Source organism: Buteo buteo, chromosome 2, assembly GCF_964188355.1.
Source record: "Buteo buteo chromosome 2, bButBut1.hap1.1, whole genome shotgun sequence".
Classification (NCBI taxonomy): Eukaryota; Metazoa; Chordata; class Aves; order Accipitriformes; family Accipitridae; genus Buteo; species Buteo buteo.
Window position 1 is genome coordinate 68,930,586 of NC_134172.1, and position 18,826 is coordinate 68,949,411.

General features: G+C 51.7%; 2 protein-coding genes across 2 annotated transcripts in view; one reads left to right on the forward strand and one right to left on the reverse strand.

Annotated features, from left to right (window-relative positions):
• RIMS4 (regulating synaptic membrane exocytosis 4) overlaps positions 1–9,313 on the forward strand; it is a 61,455-nt gene extending 52,142 nt beyond the window's left edge. The window contains exon 6 of the mRNA XM_075018421.1: positions 1,046–9,313. Within this exon, the coding sequence (XP_074874522.1) occupies positions 1,046–1,264 (219 nt within the window). The 3' untranslated portion in view covers positions 1,265–9,313. The remainder of the gene's footprint in view (positions 1–1,045) is intronic.
• Positions 9,314–12,135: 2,822 nt separating this feature from the next.
• Positions 12,136–18,017, reverse strand: KCNK15 (potassium two pore domain channel subfamily K member 15). The gene is made up of 2 exons (XM_075022557.1): positions 17,709–18,017; positions 12,136–14,440 (listed from the first exon to the last, which is right to left on the reverse strand). Exons 1-2 carry the CDS (start codon positions 17,989–17,991, stop codon positions 13,527–13,529), a joined length of 1,197 nt encoding a protein of 398 aa, XP_074878658.1. The 5' UTR covers positions 17,992–18,017; the 3' UTR covers positions 12,136–13,526.
• Between the last annotated feature and the right edge of the window lie 809 nt (positions 18,018–18,826).

Consider the following 18,826-nt stretch of genomic DNA (forward strand, 5'->3'; position numbering starts at 1 on the left):
TTTGTCTTTTAATTGGCATCCATTGTCTCGCCTACCTCATTTTACAGGAAGTTGTAATGTTCTGGTTATTTGGAGCCTAGGGAAAGAAGCTGTCAGGATTAGCCAGAGATCACTAGTCACCATCATAACCCATCGTACTCATCCTCTCCTCTTCAGAACATGGACTCACTCTGGAGTCAGTCGTCACCTTTGTCTTGAGCCACATAGGGCCACTTGGTCACGTGCAGACCTCCAGCATGCTTAAGCCCATGACCCTCACTACATCTGTTGTTCCACCCACTGGTCTCCATCGTGTCGTAAGTGCAATTCAGCTTTCCCTGCTTGTCTGCCAGCTCCCTTTCATTAGACCCTCCTCTGTGCCTGCAAGCCTTTCTCGGCAGTCTGTTCTGCTTCCCCTGCATGCCCCTCCATGTGTGCCCCTTGCATCACCAGTCCTGCTTGCCAGCGCTTGGCTCCTGCCCTTTCTCCAGGTGAGTAGCTGTGCCTCATCTCCATCTGCCCTGTGTCATGAGCTCCAAGTGCAGAAGTTACGACATGCTCTTTTCCTCAAACTGTTGGCTTTTACCCCAAGCTATTGCCCACCTTTTTTTTGTTGGTTTGTTTTTCCAGATCAGGAGCCCTTCCTGCCCTTTTCCCCTGGGCCACTTTTTGTTGTGTCCAAGGCCCGTTACTGTGCCAGGACCAGGTTTTACCTGCAGGAGTTGGAGCTGCAGCTCCAGGGATACTTTGTGTATGTGCTGTTCCTGCCCAGCAGGTAGAGCAGCAGGATGGTGTCTCATCCACGTGCGCATCCACCTGTTTTCCATGGAGGGGGAAAAAAAGTCTGATAGCATTAAGATTTATAAAACTGTGCTTAAAAAAATTGTAAAATCATCAGCCAGAGTTTCACGTCACCTGTTGGTAGTGTAAACTTTTCTGCTCTTCTCAGACTGTAGTAAAGCCCCAGGAAGTTGGATGAATAGAAAGAAGGATTGATAAGACTTGTGCTTCCCAAGCAAGTGTGCAAGTTGGAGGATTAACTGTGCTCCCCCCTCTTGTTCCTAAGGTGATAGTCTGGGGAAACTATGGACGCATGGAGCGCAAGCACTTCATGGGAGTCGCGAGGGTCCTCCTGGAAGAACTGGATTTGTCAACTTTAGCAATCGGCTGGTACAAGCTCTTCCCAACCTCCTCAATGGTAGATCCCACTACAGGCCCACTCCTGCGTCAGTCCTCACAGCTTTCCCTGGAGAGCACAGTGGGACCCTGCTGTGACAGGTCTTAGAGAGTAAGGAAGGGGGAACTGCTTTTGTTTTTTAAACATGCTGTCAAGGTTTTGTTTGCTGGAACTCTGACCTCAAGCGCAATGCATGTTCAATCAGTTCTTGTGGAGCTGGAAGAGGAGGATAAACCAGTGACCTTAGACAGAAGACGAGGGGGAGGGCGCTGTGCCCTCTCCGTCCGAGGAGGAGGTGCCGTGGGGCATGAGTCCTAGTTGTCAAATTAGACATACACCTCTTGTTTCACTTCTCTCGCTGTCATTCTTGGACCCTTGTTTCAGATCAGTATTAACCCTGGAAAGTTGCAGCATTTGAAAGAATTTGGGGGGAGTAAGGAAGGTATTTTTCTTAACTGTGATTTCTAATACGGATTCTTTCACAAGAAAGTACCTGAAAAATTCAGAAGCCAATATCTGACCTAAAAAGAGTAGAAGCAGAAGGTTTAAGAGGAAGCATTAGGGTTTTTTTATAAGGTCTTTTCTTCTTGAAAGGAAGAAAAAGAAAGAAACCTGCAACTCTCTCTTTAGAATCAGTTCCCTATCACTGAGTCATGTTAACTGTAACACTGTCATTGCTGTGTTTTCAAACTGTGCCAAATTACCAGCAAGTGTCTTTACTGCATTACTTGTCTAACACTGCTGATGAAGCATACTTGGTGGGAGAATAAGTAGCACCTACTTAGACCAGACAGTTTGAACAGAGTTCAAGTTTAGCAGGCTAATTAACTGCAATTTTGCTCAGAAAAAAAAACAGTAGAAGAGGGAGCTGAACATCAGACTTGCAGCTTGAGATAATGTTTTGTATTGTCAGATACAATGTTCTGCAATTTACTGACTCCCTTAATTGTTGCTGTGCATCCTTCAGTCATGGTGTCTTCTATCTCCTGCTTTTCTTCCATCTCCTTTGTACTGGTACATATCTGCTGGAGATGCTGCCCTTCCTGTTGTGCTATGGACTGACCTGAAACAGGACTGTTTTATTCTGCCACAGGAGAGGAGATTGAGGTTTCTGGGGTTGCAGAAGAAAGAAACCTCACTTTGTCACCTGACAAGAAGGTGCTGGAGAGCATGTAACCTTCCTTGTGGAGAGGAAGGTGCTTTAGGCAGTCTCGGTAGTACACAAACGTTGTCAAGTGTCCTGCAAGAGAAGGTGCAGTCCCCAAAGTACGGAGAGGTAGTGGGTGAGGAATCTGAAGACGCAGTGGTCGCAGCATGTATATTTTGTTAATTGAAGTGCAACACTAACTGTAACCGAGTCTTGTAGATTAAGCCAGTAAAGCACATTCTCTGACCTACTGAGCTACAGCAGCTGTTATCAGCAGAGTCGTGTGCTGGAGTAAGTGCGCTAGATGCTTCAGACAATTAAAAACTTACTGTTGAAAATCACAGAGAATCTCCAGAGATTTTCTGTTCATAGACCCGTTTTGGCTAGGTTTTGTCTTAGTTCCTAATGAGGATTTGATGACTGCTGTCTCAGAATAAGCTTTTGGAGATGTTTCACGTTGTGATTTGAAAGTGAAGGTCCCATGTCACGTTTAGGAATGAGCAGATTCTTGGCCTGTCATAGAGGCATACTGAACATTTATTTCTGCATGTGGACCTCAGCTTTGTTAGAATAAAAGCATGAGTGTTGAGTGGATGGTAAAGGCGGTTGCTTTTGGTCCTAGCTTGTCTATGGCATTTTAAATGATTTTGAGATAAATTACAGGATAGATGCAAAAATAATAGGCCTTACAATAATCTCTGTAAAAAATTATATAATATAAAGGAGAGGGAAGGAGGATAAGGGACATAGAATGAATAGTTTTTTGAGTCTTCAGTGGCAAAAGCCTCAACATTTCAGATAAATCTCTTAATTTCCTTGATCAAATACGTCTCTGGCCTCTCACTAATTATTTTTTCTAATTGTATTAGACAATTTCTATATATTAGCTGAAGAAAGTTTGTTGCATGCTGGTCAAACTATGTTGTGGCGCGCTCTCTTAATTTTATTTTTTAAAAAAAGCACATTTACTGTAATTCAAGTCAGCATCTTTTCCTCTTGGTATGTAGTGAGTACTAGGCAATATTGTACAATATGTGTATGAACTAGAATAGATTAGGTAGATTTAGTGGTTTGTAGCACTGGATCTTTTAATAACTATGTCTTTAAAAGGACCATGGGGAGCTCCAGGTACATGCCAGACCTGGCAGCTGAGTAACAGGGCTTCTGTCTTAAGTTATGCCGAAAACTTTATATTGGTACTTAGTTTGGACATTATCTACCAGTAATAGCTAGTTAATCATGTTTTCCTGTGTCCAGTAAGATGAATGCAACATTTCTGCAGTCTTTAATGGGGAGTAGGAGACTATATATGCCAAAAGTTCTCCCCCCAGAAAACTTTGTTTAATGACTGTCTGTTGAAAAGCTCACTTCCTGTATGCCTGACAAATGTGACGTGTCTCTATCCTACCCCTCCAAAAGCTCTGCAAGCTCAATGATGATCAGTTCAGTTACAACAGGACTACTTAACACTGAGGACTATCTTCCGTATGTTTTTAATCATGCTAAACGGTCACTGTCAGGGTAAAAAAAAAACAACTTACAGTTTTACTTGTGTTATTTTTGTTAACGTCTCAGATTCTGAAATTTGGAGGCAATTTTAATAGTCTGCTCCATCGTGTTTTCTTCTGCATTTTTTACGTGGTTGGTTGTAGTCCAGTGGTTCTCGCTTTTGTTTCTACTCACTTTCAAGTCCCTTTTCTCCCCAGTATGCAAACATTGCAACCCCTGCCTGGCTGCCACGCACAGCAGAGTCACACAAACTGGCAAGTGCAGATGGTCTTCCTTTGTAAAGCAGACTCACAGGAGCCCTTTTGAGAGTGCCCACGGGGTGCTGAGTGAGACCAGGAGAGTTGCACAGTACCCTACAGGCTAAATTGTTGCTTCACTCATGCCTGTGATTCCTGCACTGACCATGGTGTATTATAGTTAAAAAAGAAGTCTTCTAGTTATCCATCAATTTAAAGACTCCCAGTATAGCATCCAAGGCAAGTCTCAGGCTTGGAATAGCTTATTTTTCTAAAGCCTAATCCTTTTTTTTTTTCCCCCAAATTTGACTTGCCAGTTTCTGTCTAAGGTGATGTGATATGACAGTTGGGATTACCAGTGTGGTTGTGTAAAAAGTAGCAGTTTGCTAGAGTGACAAGCAGCTGAAAACTAAACTTTGGTCCTGTTTGCAAGTCCTGACTGAGTTTTTCCTGTGTCTGAGTCTAGCTGTTAGTTGTAGTCAGGGAGGGGGAGAGAGAGGAAGAGCAGGAGACTTTAAAAAAAAAAAAAAAAAAAAGGCATCATATTATTTGAGACTGAGGAGAGACAAATACCTGCCCAGCTCAGGGTTGATTCCCTGTTCCTTGTGCATGAAATACTACATTTTAATAGTAATGGAAGGATTGCTTGCCAAAAAAAAGAAAGGAGAGCCAGTCCCTAAATATTACCTGCATTACTATTACCATGGAAAACAAAGAAATCCTGATGCTGAGAGTATCCCTGAGAGCAGAATGATCTCTCCCCAGTGGGAATGCCCTGCACACAGGGAGAGCAGCCTCGCATGTGGCTTTGTCCTCTTTGTGGTCTGAGCAAAAAGCAGCCGTGACCATGGTTAGTCCTGGTTTGTTCAGGCAAAAAAATGTGGTATTTTCCCAGTCTCCTGGTGTTGCTTTCCCTTTGTCCCAACACAGCTGGGACGCCACAGAGCCAACGCAAGGTCCTCACTCTACAATTCAGTCCATGGGTCCTCATCCTGCAGCTGAAGCTGTGTAGGCAGGCTGGAGCATCCCTTTTGCACTGCCCGCAGGCGTTTGTGTCCACAGGCAGGGTAAGGGCCGGATGACTTTATTGTTTAGCCAAGTACATCCCCACTTTCTTGGCCATGGACAAGGACATTGCAGAATTACTTGCTTTGAATGAAAATATATATTTATTGTTTCTAGCTACCGGATCCTTTATCAATGTACTGTTCTAAATTTGCAGGTCTTCTGGAGTATGAATATCACAGGTTCCTGTAAAGGAGCTATTTTTAAGATGTTGAGGCAGTTAACAGAATCTCAACCTAAGCATGTTTAGTAATGTTTAGACAGCAAGACAACTTTTTTATGAAACTCATTTTAAGTTAGTTTATTACATGCTGTTGGTAATATTTTAAAACAGGAAAAATATTTTTCTTTAAAGACAAAATGATGTATGTTTTTTAACAGAGAACATAATTTAGTGTTTTCAAAAATGTTTAATGTTCTTGGTATAAAGTTTACTCATTCTTTTGATTTCTATGTTGCTTGTTATATTTTATCAACATTTTTCCAAAAGAAAAGAGGCATATGTAAATAAACACCAGAAAAGAGTCCTATAAGAAATTCTGTTCAAACTGGCCATAAAATTATTAGTAAATATTTGTTATCATTCATTAACTCTCAGCTGCTATTCAAGCCTTTGTTGAAAGAATTGATGTTGTATTTTCAAGATGAGAACTACTTAGCTAGTTTTGTCATAATCCTGTACTCTGTATAAAAATCTTTTTATAAAGAAAGTCTAATAGGCTAACAAGCAATAATATATTCCATTTGGTGTGCACAGATTGTGACTTGCAGGCTGTAGTACATATTGTTGATACAATTTATAATTGTCTTCAATCTCAATGACATCACTTTTGAAAAAGATCCATATTAACTTTGATTGTAAAAAACAAAGACTGGGCTGTTGCCTTGTGAGATATATTCATCCTATAGACTTCTCTGTGAGTATATGTGCCCATCAACATGAAATCTCCTAGGTGAATAATGAAACAGCTGTAGGTGACTTCATACTACAGAGGTAAAAAATAGTTTCAATATAAACTTCATGACTGTTTCAATCTCCCTGTTTTTCTTAGGCTATCTAGTATTTGTAACTCAATGAGAATGGTTCCCACTGCCACTGTAGCCCTGATAAAGCAAAAAAGCCTTTGCGCTCTGGGGCCACATGAGTTCTGCCTGACAGCTGCCTATTTTCCTTGAGATACCAGGGGCAAGCTAAAGGGAGGGTTTTTTTCAGAGCAGCAGATTGAGCTGTTCTTCTTTAAAGACTTTGTGGGTTATTTTGTCCATTTCATAGGTAGTATTTGTGAATTTTGTTAGAAAATTCCACCCAAGGCAGAGAGATTGCACCTTTGCAGAGGATCACGGGGGACTAACACATAAAACAGGAACAGGCTGGTTTGTGCCATTCTTCGGAAGTTGGCTAATGCTGGGCTCATCTAAAGATTTTTCCAAAGTGGCAGGATCAGGATATTGGATTTTAAGTCAGCTCTATCATTGATGCAGTGCATAAAATAAAATAGCTTCAAAACAGCATCCCAGTTCATTGCCTGTGGATTTCTTGCAGCATTTCCATAGAAAAAATCTTCACATTGTTCTCAAGATTGCCAGTCTGCTGGCCATGCAGGCAGCAGGTCACTGGCCCAGTGATACTGGGAGCCCTGATGAATGATGAAATAATTCATGTTTCTTTTGTGAAATGCTTTGAGAAGGAAAAGAGTAAATGCAAAGTGCCGTCAGTAGAGAAGTCCAGGGCATACTGAGACCTGGAGCGAGCATCTAAAATGAAATTGCAGCTACCAAATTTAAGCCAAACATTTAGAAAAGAGGATGATCAGTGAAAGCCTTTCCGTGTTTACCCCAGTGCACACCTGCCAAGGTGTGTATGTTTGTGGATGTCCATATGTGTGCATCTGTATGAATGTATACAGGCACACAGCACACAGTAGCGCTTTGGAAAATGCCAGGTTCCCTTAGGGAGGTGAAATCCTCCAAAGGGGCTGACTGGTTGTGCAAACAATGTCTCATTCTCTTGTATGAGCCCTTTGCCCGTGCAAGAACCAGCAGTCAAGTCTGTGGGACACTCGTGAAAACTGGCATGGCAGAGCCCCAGAGCTGTGCTCCTGCTGCGCCCTGCATGTATCTGACAGTCTGCCTGGCTTTCCAGCGTGCATCTGTGAACGTGGTAGTTCCCCAGGGAGTTTGCAAGTGCTTAGGTATTATCAAAATGTGGCTAACGAGTCTTAAACTCACACTGCCAGATTCCGCTGTGCTCAGTGACCAACGTCCCAGTGATCAAGCAGCCGCGCATCCATCCCTAGCCCCAGCTGCTCACCCATGACAGCAGCATCAGACTCGTTCCTGGGGAACCTCAAGCTCTTCTCGTGTAGACACCCTTCTGCCCTCCCTTCCCTGTGGTAGCTGCTCTCATCCTGGTGGAGGAGAGGAACCGGGGAGAGTTTCTTGTAGCATTTGGTTCTTTGCACTTTAGCAGCTGAAACTGAGAAGGAGCCAGCACCAGCCCTTTACAGAGCACCAGCAAACAGAGGCTACGACCTAACGATTTCCCTTCATGACTTTCCAGTAGCTAAAATGGCAACCAAAGCTATATTGTTAAACCCCGCTCTGCCACGTCAGTAGACAGCCTTTGCATTTACACTGCATGCTGGGCACCTTGTGGGCTTGAGGCCCCTATGCGTGGGAAGGAAAGGGCTTTGTCTTGCAGAGAGGCCATGTGGGCAAACGCAGCTCGTGTGCAGCAGTGAGCTCTGCTCACTGAGTGGGCATTGAGGCAGAAGCAACCCGAGGAAAGAATTGAGGCACACCTGCTGAAGCCATGCCCACAAGCTTTCCAGGAGTTAGGATTTTGTAGTTGCTTGGGTGCCACAGATTGGGATAGCTGCCCCCTGGCGCTCCAGATCCCCCTAAACACCAGCCTGGAAATTTAAATCCTGCAGCAGTTTTTTCTTTGGAGCTGTTGCTCCTTACCCAGTGTTGCTCACTGGTCTCTGCTTTTGGTGATTCCATCTCCTCGACCTGGAGCTGGTTTTGGCTTTGTTTGGAGCAAGGAAGAATGAGGTTTGGAGAGTGAATCCAAGGCACGTTCCCCCAGCCTCACCGTGCTGGGCTTGCCTTCCTCCTGCGAGCTGCAGGCTGCTCCCTGCGCCAGGTGGAAAGGGCATCCTGGGGATGCAGTGCCTCACCCGAGACCCCCTCACACAGCACTGCCATGGCCTGCCACCCACCTGGGATGCCAGTGTCCCACCCGCGTTCTGTGGCAGTCCTGAATTCAGACCACAGGGTCCTTCCTTTCCCGTACTCGGTAGGAGCTGGGGGTCTTCTGCAGGGGCTCTGCAACCCACGCAGGTGTGATGTGCCCTACAGATGGCCAGAAGAAGGCAGGGACGGGGAAGGAGCTGCCTCTGTGCTGGCCAGGGAGAAGGGGAGCTCCTAGCGAGCTTTCCTCCAGGTTCCCTTTGCTTTCCCCTGTGCCCGTTGCTCCTTACATGGGTTCTCCCTTCCCTCTCAATACGAGGCCTTATTCCAACCCGAGGGGACTGAGGCTGCCCGCAGCATCTCTTTGCACTGAAGCACCCATCCCACGCTGCCTGCGGGGAGCCCCGGGGCGGTGCTGCAGAGCTGGCCTCTGCTCGGGGATGGAGCTACCACCCCCAGCACATCCACGCTCTCACCCCCCCCGCGCCAGCGTGCCGGCGCTCTGCCTTGTACCCCCACTGCCCAGGGGCCTGGCCACGGTAGGGAAATCTGCTTTCATGGGGTTAAACCTTTTTACTTCATTAATTACTCCACGAAAACCGATGGCTTTGCAGGGGCGCTACATGTTTGCTTCCTCTCCTCTTGCCTTTCCGTAGGAGTGGGGGCAGCTGATCTGCTCTTTTTTGCCTCTGTAACCCTCTCCAAAACTTTTTTGGAGGTTTTTAACATCATCCGGTGAGATGTAATCTCCGCGGAGCCAGAGGGAACACAGGCACTGGAGCCAGGCAGCCTGCTTGCCACTGTGGCGAGTTGCTTGCGAGGTGCGTGGGCTGCCTTGGGTGGAAGGTGGGACGCTGTCCCGGCAGCGCCGGTGGGATGCCGGCTGCTCGTCTGTAGTCAGGAGAGGATTCTGCTATACTTTTTTCCTGTCTGTAGGTTTTATTCAGACAATATGTAATGATTGAGTGATTTACAATTCAGTGTTAAGCTAATGAAAATGTTGATAATGGTGATAATAAAACCTTTTTTTTTTTCCTATGGTGTGTTGGAGGTTTTTTGTGGAGTGTCTCTGCTGTCTCTGTTGCCACCACCATTATCTTCAACCTGAGATTTCAGCTGGTCCATCCCTTCTCCTTGTGCCTATAGGGAATGACAGCAGCTCAGGCTGGTGTGTCCCAGCACTGTCCCAGGCTCCTTCCCACTGCTCTCCCTGGAAGGGTCCTCTCTGAATCAACCCCAGCTTCAAACCTGCATTTCCCTGTGCCATTTCCAGATGTAATTTGGCCATGGGCATCTCCAGGCACAGAGCTAAGCTTTCTCCTAGCTTATACTCTGCTCACTACCCCAATCAGAAGGCTTCTGCTTCTGCTATTTTCTTCCCAAAACCCTTCATGGTCAACACTGGCCATTCAAAGTTGATTTTGAAACCCTGGAGGTGAAGATGCTGCTGGCAGAAAAAAGTGCCCCTGGCCCAGGCTGTTGGGAATACCGAGAGTCATTGTAGATGCAGGGTGAGCCTGGGGACCCTTGGGGAAGGAGACCCATGGGTGTTACTGGGTGTGCAGCTACTGCTGGGTCCTGGATGGCCTCAAGCTGCGAGCCCTCAGGTGGGGAGCGTTTGGGGGCTCTGGTGTGACCGCTGCTGCGGGGTTCTGCAGGAGGAGGTGGCAAGAACTCGCAGCATTCCCCAGGGAGCTGCTGCAGGCCCTTTTCCCATAGGAATTACAAGGGATTGCAAAGTCCCAGTTCACTAAGAGTTTCTTAAAGGATTTTCTCATGCCTCCAAATCCCTCTGCAGGTCATCAGGGCAGGACCGAGGGGCAGGACAGCTCCCCACCCAGCCACCCACGCACCTCAGCTACAGCCCCTGGGGGAGCAGTGGTGGAGGGAGAAGGAGGAGGATTTCTCCAGCAGTGCGAGTGTCTGGTAGGTTGGGGCAGCCCAGCCCAGCATGGCACCTGGGGATGAACAGCACCTCCCACCCTCAGACCATCACCAGCTTCCAAAAGCAGGATGGGGCTCAGACAGTCACTAGGCAACTAAGCTCCCCAGCAGCGCTGCCTAGCAGCTTGGACTGCACAAAAGCAGCAGTAAACCCAAGCAGGTGCCCTGCTTTCTGTGCCGTCAGCTCATTACCAGCTCCATCCTCCGCCGGAGACAGGCTCTGCAGATGCCACGCCACCAGTCCCAGTGCCTCTGCCGGGCTTTGCTTTTGCATCGTTGCATAGCAGGCTCTGCGGCACGAGCACGGAGCGACCAAGCGCTGGCAGCGCTGCACTGAATCCAGAGGGAGAGCGCAAGGCTGGCTCAGCCTCCGGATTGTGGTTGCTCTCCCACTTCCAGCTCCAGAAGAGGTGCGTTTCACTGGGGTGATGCCAGGCGGGCTCCGACATGTGAGGAATTGAAGAGCTGCTTCCTCCCACGAGGGTGGATGGAGGGTGAGAGGTGCCAGTTTCATCCTGGCCACTTGGAGGGTGGCCCAGGTTCAACACGGAAAGGGCAAGAGATGTCCGTCTGCTGCACAGCTCTGATGGCAAGGACACCACAGCGCACCCAAGCCTTGGGCTGACAGCCTTGGTGAGGGCGGTGGGAGGTGGGACACGGCAACAAAGGGGCTGAGATGGTGGGATCAGCATGAAATGACACCGCTGAGGAGCTGAGAAACCAATGAAAGCCTCATTTTTAAGCCTGTTTTATACGCTTACAGCTTACTTTCTCCCCCCCTGCCCCTTTCTATTTAAACCAAGGCTCACACAGTTGGTCCAGATTTGGGGCCACTGGTGCAAAGTGATGCAGCTGCTGAGCACCAGGGACAGGGGGGAACAGCAGCCAGGGCATTTTGGTGGTGGGAGGCTCTCCACCCACCTGCCCTCCTGCCTGCTAGATGCCACACACCCTGAAGGGCCCTGGGGAGCCTCCAGGCGAAGGTCTCACAAACCAGACCCTCATGCCAGCCCACCAGCGCCTGCACCATCCTCCCTGCCTGCATGCCCCGAGCTGCGCAGCCCAGGGCTGTGCTCCTGGCTCCATCGCTGTCCCTTCCCTGCCTGCACATGGGATGAGGGGACAGGCTGAGGCCAGGAAGGGACAAGCATCTTGTGTGAGAGTCCTGCTGCCCAGGGGCAGGCAGGATGGATCTACTGTGGCCATGTTTCATGCTGAGAGCGGGTGTAAAGTCCTACCTCTGCCTCCAGTGGGGTGGAGAACCTGGCAGGGAGCAGGCAGCTGTGCCAGAGAGCATCCCCCAAATAAAGGTACCAGGCGAGGAACCCCCCTCACCTACCCAAGCAGCGCAGCAGCCCCACTGCAGAACTGCCCTGCCGGTCCTGGCAATTAGAGCGCCTGCCCATCCCTGTACTTGCCTGCTTGTGTCTTGAAGCCCAAATCCCTGCCATTTTAGAGACTGGAACAAGAAAGACCCAGTTGTAACAAGCCTCCAAAGATTTGGGGTGACATCAAAGCCCAAAGCTGCCTCCAGGAAAGCCCACGCACCAGGAAAGGTTGGAAACGTGAAGGTCACTGGCCAGGGAGGGTGGAGGCGCCCAGGGCATCCCCATGGAGGGAGCAAAGACACCATCCCATGATGGGCAACGAGACCCAGATGCTTCCCAGCTCTGCCACAGCCACTCTTCCCTTCTCGTCCCTCCGATGCCCAAACATCCCAGCAAACATCCACAGGGATATCCCTGGGTATAATCATTGCCCACACCCCCGTGGCAGGGGAGCCAGCCCTGGCATACCCCTGCAGCCGGGCAGGGCTGGGGTTTGGGGCTCAGACACATCCCTCTTCTCCCCCTCGTGACAAATAACCAACCACCACCAGCTGGATTCACCTTTTATTAAACTGCCCAGAACAAAAAGAGGAGAGAGCAAAGCCTGCCCTGAGGCCTTCCCAACACTGGCACTCTACACGCCTTCCCCACCAGGAAAAGGGGATTTTCCTCCAGCAAAACCCCCTCAAGAGGGTATTTTAGGTAGAACTAAGAGTGGAAATGTCCATTTATTGGGGAAAAAAGTGAAACAGAGCTGCTGCCGCTGTCAGAGCCCAGTCCTGCTTTCTTGCAGACAGGCAGGATGGATGCCAGCCACATGACGGGGCACCAGCTGGAAACAGCCTTCCAAGTGGGGCTGTGTGGGTACTGCATCCCGCGTGGGGACACACACTGAGATGGGATCACCCTGTCTCTGATGACCCCAGCAGCAAAGAGCGCAAACCATGGGCTCGTGGGGACTGGGAGGAGGCAAGGAACGGGCATGCTTGCGGGGCTGCCAGCTGGAGGAAAGGTGGTGAAGGAATTTTAGCTAATGATCTCTTCAGGGCCAAACCCTTTGCGGGTGGCTCTATATGGTTCAGGGAGGCTTTCCCTGGGGCTGTGTCCTTAGCACAGTCCGGGCTTATCACAGAGGAGGGCTATGGCTGGGCTGGAGGAGTTCAGCTTCCCCTGCAAATGGGACACAGCATCCCACCAGCCAGCTCAGTCTGGAGGATTTACCAGTAGCGAGGTAAGGTGTGCTGGTGGGTAAGGGGGTGAGTATATGGACCTCCAGCTTCTGAAAGTCAGCCACAAGCCTGAGCTTAGACCTGGAGGGCTGGTCATGGGAGATGCAGTGCCATGAAGCTGTCCCCATGTGCTGAGTGGCAGGACTGCAGCCCATCCCCTCCTGCCCACCTCTCCCTGCCCACCCACCAACTGCAAACCTGCTGCGTGGCACCGACTTACCTGCACCTGGGGTCAGGGGATGACTTAAAAGTTCACCCACCCTGCAGGGCTCACTAACATGGGCTTTGCTTTTGATATGATCTCAGCAAGTGCAATCCAGCCCATGTAGCGAGAGGCATGTGCTGGCAGCGGCCACAGCCAAGGTTAGGCAGCGTGGGAGGGCAGCGATGCCTCCGTTTGGGGAGCAGGGAGGTGGGAAAGCAAACCTACAGCTTGCTGGACGACACATCGGGAGTCCCTCTTGCCAGACCCAAATGCTTGAACCTACTTGGGAGGAAAAAGCAAAGAAAAACTAACAATGTCATTCAGGGCCTGCAAAAAGGAATGATTATTTCTCAACAGGGCTTAAAGGCTCCTGCTGTATCCTGCGTGGGGCTGGCTGCCAGCTGAAAGGGGAGAGGAACAGAAGAAATGAGAGCAATAAGAAGGACCTGACATCTCTGTTCTTAATTTATCATTGTAGTAAGACTCGAGCAACGAGTACAGCTCGGCACGCGCTCCTAGATGGATTTCCTCCGCAGCCGGGGGTGTTGCCGGCAGCGAGGGCTGTTGGATGATAAAGTGCTCCCTGGGGAAGAGCCGGTCTGACCCCGCGTGCTCAGGGAGACCTCGTCGATTTTGTAGGAAATGGAGTTGTAATACACGGGGTTGGTGTGGCAGCTTAGGGTCTCGGGGTGGGAGGGCACCGGGCTGCCGCACAGCTGAGGTCTGTAGCACAAGCATGTGCAGAAGGAGGGGACTGCAGCTGCCGAGTTGGCCGACTGGCGCCGCTGCCTCTCCGCATCCTCCTGGATCAGCGGGATGAGGTTCATCTGGCTCGTCCTGTCCTCCACGGGGAGAAAAATGGCATTGCTGCCCCGGCTGTCCTCTTTCGGCTTGAGGTGGATGTTGTTCCGGGCTCTCCTCAGCGAGGCTCGCTCTTCAGCATCCCGCCGCTCGTCCTCAGAGTTCATCGTCAGGAACCGCAGCACCACCAGGTTGAGGAAGGCGCCGATGACGGTCAGGCCCACCAGGATGTACATGAAGCTGAAAGCCACATACGGGGGCTTCTTTTGCAAAGCCTCGTTCTTCTGCAGAGCGACAAAGTCTCCAAAGCCAATAGTGGTCAAAGTTATGAAGCAGTAGTAATAGGCATGAAAGAAAGTCCAGCCCTCGAAATAAGAGAAGGCTGCTGCGCCGATGCACAGGGTCCCCATGCAGGACAGAAAGCCGACTAGGACCATGTTCTCCATGGAGACATTGGTTGTCCTCATGCCCAGACACTTCTTGATTTTCTTGAGCAGTAGCCGCACAACGGTGTTCATGCGCTCCCCCAGGCTCTGGAACATGACCAGCGTCAGGGGGATGCCCAGGATGGCGTAGAACATGCAGAAAACTTTGCCGGCATCCGTGCCCGGGGCAGCGTGCCCGTAGCCTGCGAAGGAAAGAGGAAAGGCAGGTGTCAAGCCCTCACTGGGGTTTCCAGCAAGGCTGCCCTCGGACCAAGAGGAGCAGTAGGAGAATGAGGGGAAAATGGAAAATGAATTAGTAACAGATCTGCAGGCAATGCTAACAGGGCCATGGGATACCACATCCTTTGGGATGACGGCACATCGCAGTATCAAGCGGGCAGAACCTCCTTTGGCCTCTAGAGAGAGAAGGTACGCTCCTGATAGCCCCTGAGCTATGGTCATGGAGGTCAAGAGGAGCCCTAGAGCTGGACTGGGGTCTACAAGCCTTCTGCAGCTCATGAGCAATTTAGAGGCAATGATGCCGTGCCAGCACCAGGTCTGCAGGGTAACCTGAATCCCCACAGCGAGGGAGGATGGAGGCTCCGCAGGACGCTGAGACCAACAGCGCCAGGTCACCCCGCGGGAAGGTACGCACCCAGCCAGTCCTGTCCACAACTGCCCTCGCAGGGCCACCGTCACCTCCCGCTGGCACCCGCTCCTGCCCCCCCTCCTGTCCCCTGAGCCCTCCAGCGTCACGTGCATCTTTGACTCTCGGCTATACGATCATTTGCTGCGTGGCCTGTCGGATAGGAGCTATAGGGCCCCCGCGCTATAGGGTCAGTCCCTGCAGAGGCAGCTAAGTCTGGGAGGGCTTCTGCAGAGCAGCTTCAGGTTTACTCCGGTGTCACTAAGACTCAGACCTAAAGCACTGCTGGATCATTGGGGAGGAGGAGTTGTGCTGTTTTAAATGCAGGGAAGTATTTATGCCACTGCAGCCCTGTCAGCCCTTGTCCCAGGGACAAGGAGCTCAAGGAGGACAAGGTTCTCCTTGAGCACCTTCTGAGATTTAATTTCCCCACCTTGCTCCAAGTTTCAGAGCTGTGACTCAAGGATGCACACAATTATATCATGAGTCGTAATGAGGTATTCACCGCAATCTTCCGGACTTCAGTGATTCTGCACCCATCTCAATTATATAAGCTTAACAGATATCAGTGGCCTCTGACCTCAACGGATGAGTAACTAACTCAGTGCAAGGGAGTGACGCGGCATGGGGAGTAGCAGCATCCAAAGGCATCCAAGCCGTTCTCTTGAGTTTCTATGAGAAACTACCAGGGCTGGAAACTTCCTTTCTGAAGGCACCCACAGAACAGCCCCAGCGCCTTCCCGCACTGCTGTGTGGCCTTTTGCAAACAGCTATCTATATTTTCACTTTTTCCAGGTAACCACACGACTTTTGCATGAAGATATGGGGGAACACACACACACACACACCCTTTTTATTTCTCAGTCTTGTTCAAAGCTGTGACTTGGCTTCACCTCTGCCTGTGCTGCCAGTGGATTTCCAGGACGCTTAGGGAAGCTGTTAGCACACAGTGATGGGAAGACCAGAGGATGACAACCATGTTGTCCCAGGCTCCTGAGCACACCTCCCACTCCAGGAAATTCCTGCAATGGGACAGGGCTGGGAGGCTGAGGACAGCGTTATCCTTGACCGTGCTGTGCTCCAAACCGCAAGCAGGCAGGAAGGGACCGGTTTCTAATTGCTCTGTCTGTTCATAAACCCACGCAACCAAAAATGATAAACTTAATGCCTGCATGCCACATTTCACAGAATACAGAGCAGACATGAGACTGCAGTGGCAAAAAAACCCCCACTCAGATCCAAGCTTAATAACCGACTGTAATTATCAGGTCCTAGGCTACAAGATAATGACAATGACAGCAACGAGGAGGTAAATATAATGATCCAGAAGAGCAGCAAGTGGAAAAACAGTTGTTGCACCCTGAGAGACTGCTGAAAGAGCATTTGACTGATGCTTTCAAAATGACAAAGGGAATTAGAAAGAGTAAACACAGCTACATTAACATTAAAACTGAGATTTGGAGCACAGCCCAATATAAAGAGATCTGACATGCCAGCGTTTTAGAAATATGGCACCTGGGCTGAAATTATTTATCGCACGGGGTGTGTGGTAAGTGTAGCAATTGTTTGTCACAGTCAACAGAAAAATAATGTAAATGAAGCTATAACCTGTCACGAGATGATGGAGACTTTCACTGAAGCCATTCATCCTACCCTCCTGCTGGGGCCTGACACTAACCATGCCCTGAACCCGTCGCTGTTTGCTGGCCACGTGCGTTGCCAGCTGCACAAACCCCACACCACATCTCATGGGGGCACACGGAGCCCCCCCAGGCAGGGCTGCCGGGTACCTGCCCCTCCGCCACCTCTTGTCCCCCGGTAATGCAGCGCGGTTGATCCCACGAGCCCTTGTCCTGCGGGATGATGCTTTCAGCTACCAGATGTATTTCACCCATCCCAAGCCCCTCGGTACGGCTGAGCCCCGTCCTACAGAGAAGGAGGTGGCTGCTGGATGTGGAAGGGCAGGATTCGGCCTTGGGGTTCCTGCCTCCAAAACACATCTGCTGAGTGAAATCCCAGCATGAGCACAGGATCCCATGCCTGTCTACCCCCCTGGGATGCTCAGGGTGCATGGATTAATAGAAGTGGCTTAATTAAACAATGCTCAACTCCCATGTGGCTAATCTCACCTAGAATGAAGGCAATCCTCGTCCAGTTTAGTTTCATTCTCTTGCAAAATCGAAGTGGGCAAACCAAGCCATCGGGCTCTAGTAGGGGTAAGCGTGTCTACACGGGGGTTTAATGCGATTCACTCACTCTCCTCCGAGCTAACTGACACCCGTCTCTCCGCAGGCTCCCGTGCAGGCAGAGCGAGGTTCAGTGTCTGGCGGCTCTCTGGGCTCCCCGAAGCAGGTCTCGTACCGCCCAACATCCCGAGTTTTGAGCTGCACAGGAGCCAACAGTTCTCGCCCAGCTCTTCAGCCTGGCTCGCTGGCCACGACGCTGCGCCGGGGACGGAGGCGGCTCCCACCTCTGCCCCCCGACACCGCCGCCAACTTCTGCAGCCGCCTGCCCTCCGCCTGCTGCCGCCTCCCTGGGACGACGAGCCCCTCACGCTTCGTGGCCCCCAGCCATAGCAGCACCCCCGGCGTCCCCCAGAACCTGCCCGCGGCTTACCTCTCCCACCGCGGGGCGCCGGGGATCCCACAGGGTCAGCTCGGGGCGTGGCCTGAAGAGATGTCCGGGTCTCGCAAGGGTGAGACCTGCCTCCCCTATGCAGGCAACCCCCACCCCCCCCCAGCCCGGGGCTGTCCTGCGTGGGGGTGGAGGGATCCGGGGGTGCGGGGACGTGGGGCCGGAGAGGGGGCCGGGGGGCCGGCACTCACCGATGGTGGTGATGACCGTGATGGCGAAGTAGAAGGAACCGGCGAACTTCCACTGCCGCCCGGCGCGGTGCGGCTCGGCCTGCAGCACCAGCCGCTCCAGCTCCCGGTAGTCTTCGGCGGAGAAGCGGTACTTCCTCCGCAGCTCCCCCCGCTTCTGCTCCAGCAGCCGCTTGCGGCCGCTCTCCGCCTCCGACTCCAGCGCATCGAAGACGGCGGCGCCCACCAGCAGGTACGAGAAGATGCAGAGGATGAGCGCGGCCGTGCGCAGGTTCTGCCGCTTCATGGCGAGGGGCGGCCGCCGCGCCTCAGCCCGGGCTCCGCATGGCCCCGCGCCCGCCGCCCCCCGCCGCCCCCGCCGCGCCCCGCCCCGCTCCGCCCCCCGCCCGCTCCGCGCCCCGGCCGCCGCCGCCGGCTCCCCCCCCGCCCCGCGCCCGGCGGCGCTCACGGCGGTCCCCCCCCGCCTTCCCCGGCTGCCCGCTCCCGGGCCGGAGGGGTTCCCCGGGCCGGCAGCGCCGCTGCCCGCCCTGCCCGAGAGCAGCGACCTTCGGGCTGCGCGGACCGCAGCCCCCCCGCCTCCCCCGGTGCTGCCCCCCGGTCGCCTCCGTCCGGCTCTGGGCGGGGAGGTGCCGCTTCGCACCCCCGGCGGCGAGGGGCGCGTTATCTGCGTTCTCGCTCGCTTTTTCCAGCCGGCCGCCGGAGCGGATGGTCCGGCCTGCTGCGTCCGGTGCGGTTGTACGAGAGCAGAAAGGGACAAAATAACCAGGTTCGGGGTTTCTGCCGCTTTCTCCGGCGTGTTCATCAGATGCCGCAGGGACCGGGGGGACGCGGGGCCCAGCAGCCCTGTGCTGGCGTGGGGGGCAGCGAGCGGAGCCCGGGTCAGCTCTGGCGTGTGGGGAAATCAGCCGTGGTAGGAGGCAGAGCCCACAAAGAGAAGACCCTGTTTCTCGTTACTGGTTTCCCGAGCTTTTATGTAACCCTTATGTTTCACTTTTAAAAATAGAAAGACACTTTCCCTGCGTTGTGTGTTGCACGAGATGGTCTCTCCTTCAATAAACTCTCCTTCCTTCGACTGGGAATAAAGCAAACAAGGAAAACAAACCAACGAGCAGGCATACATC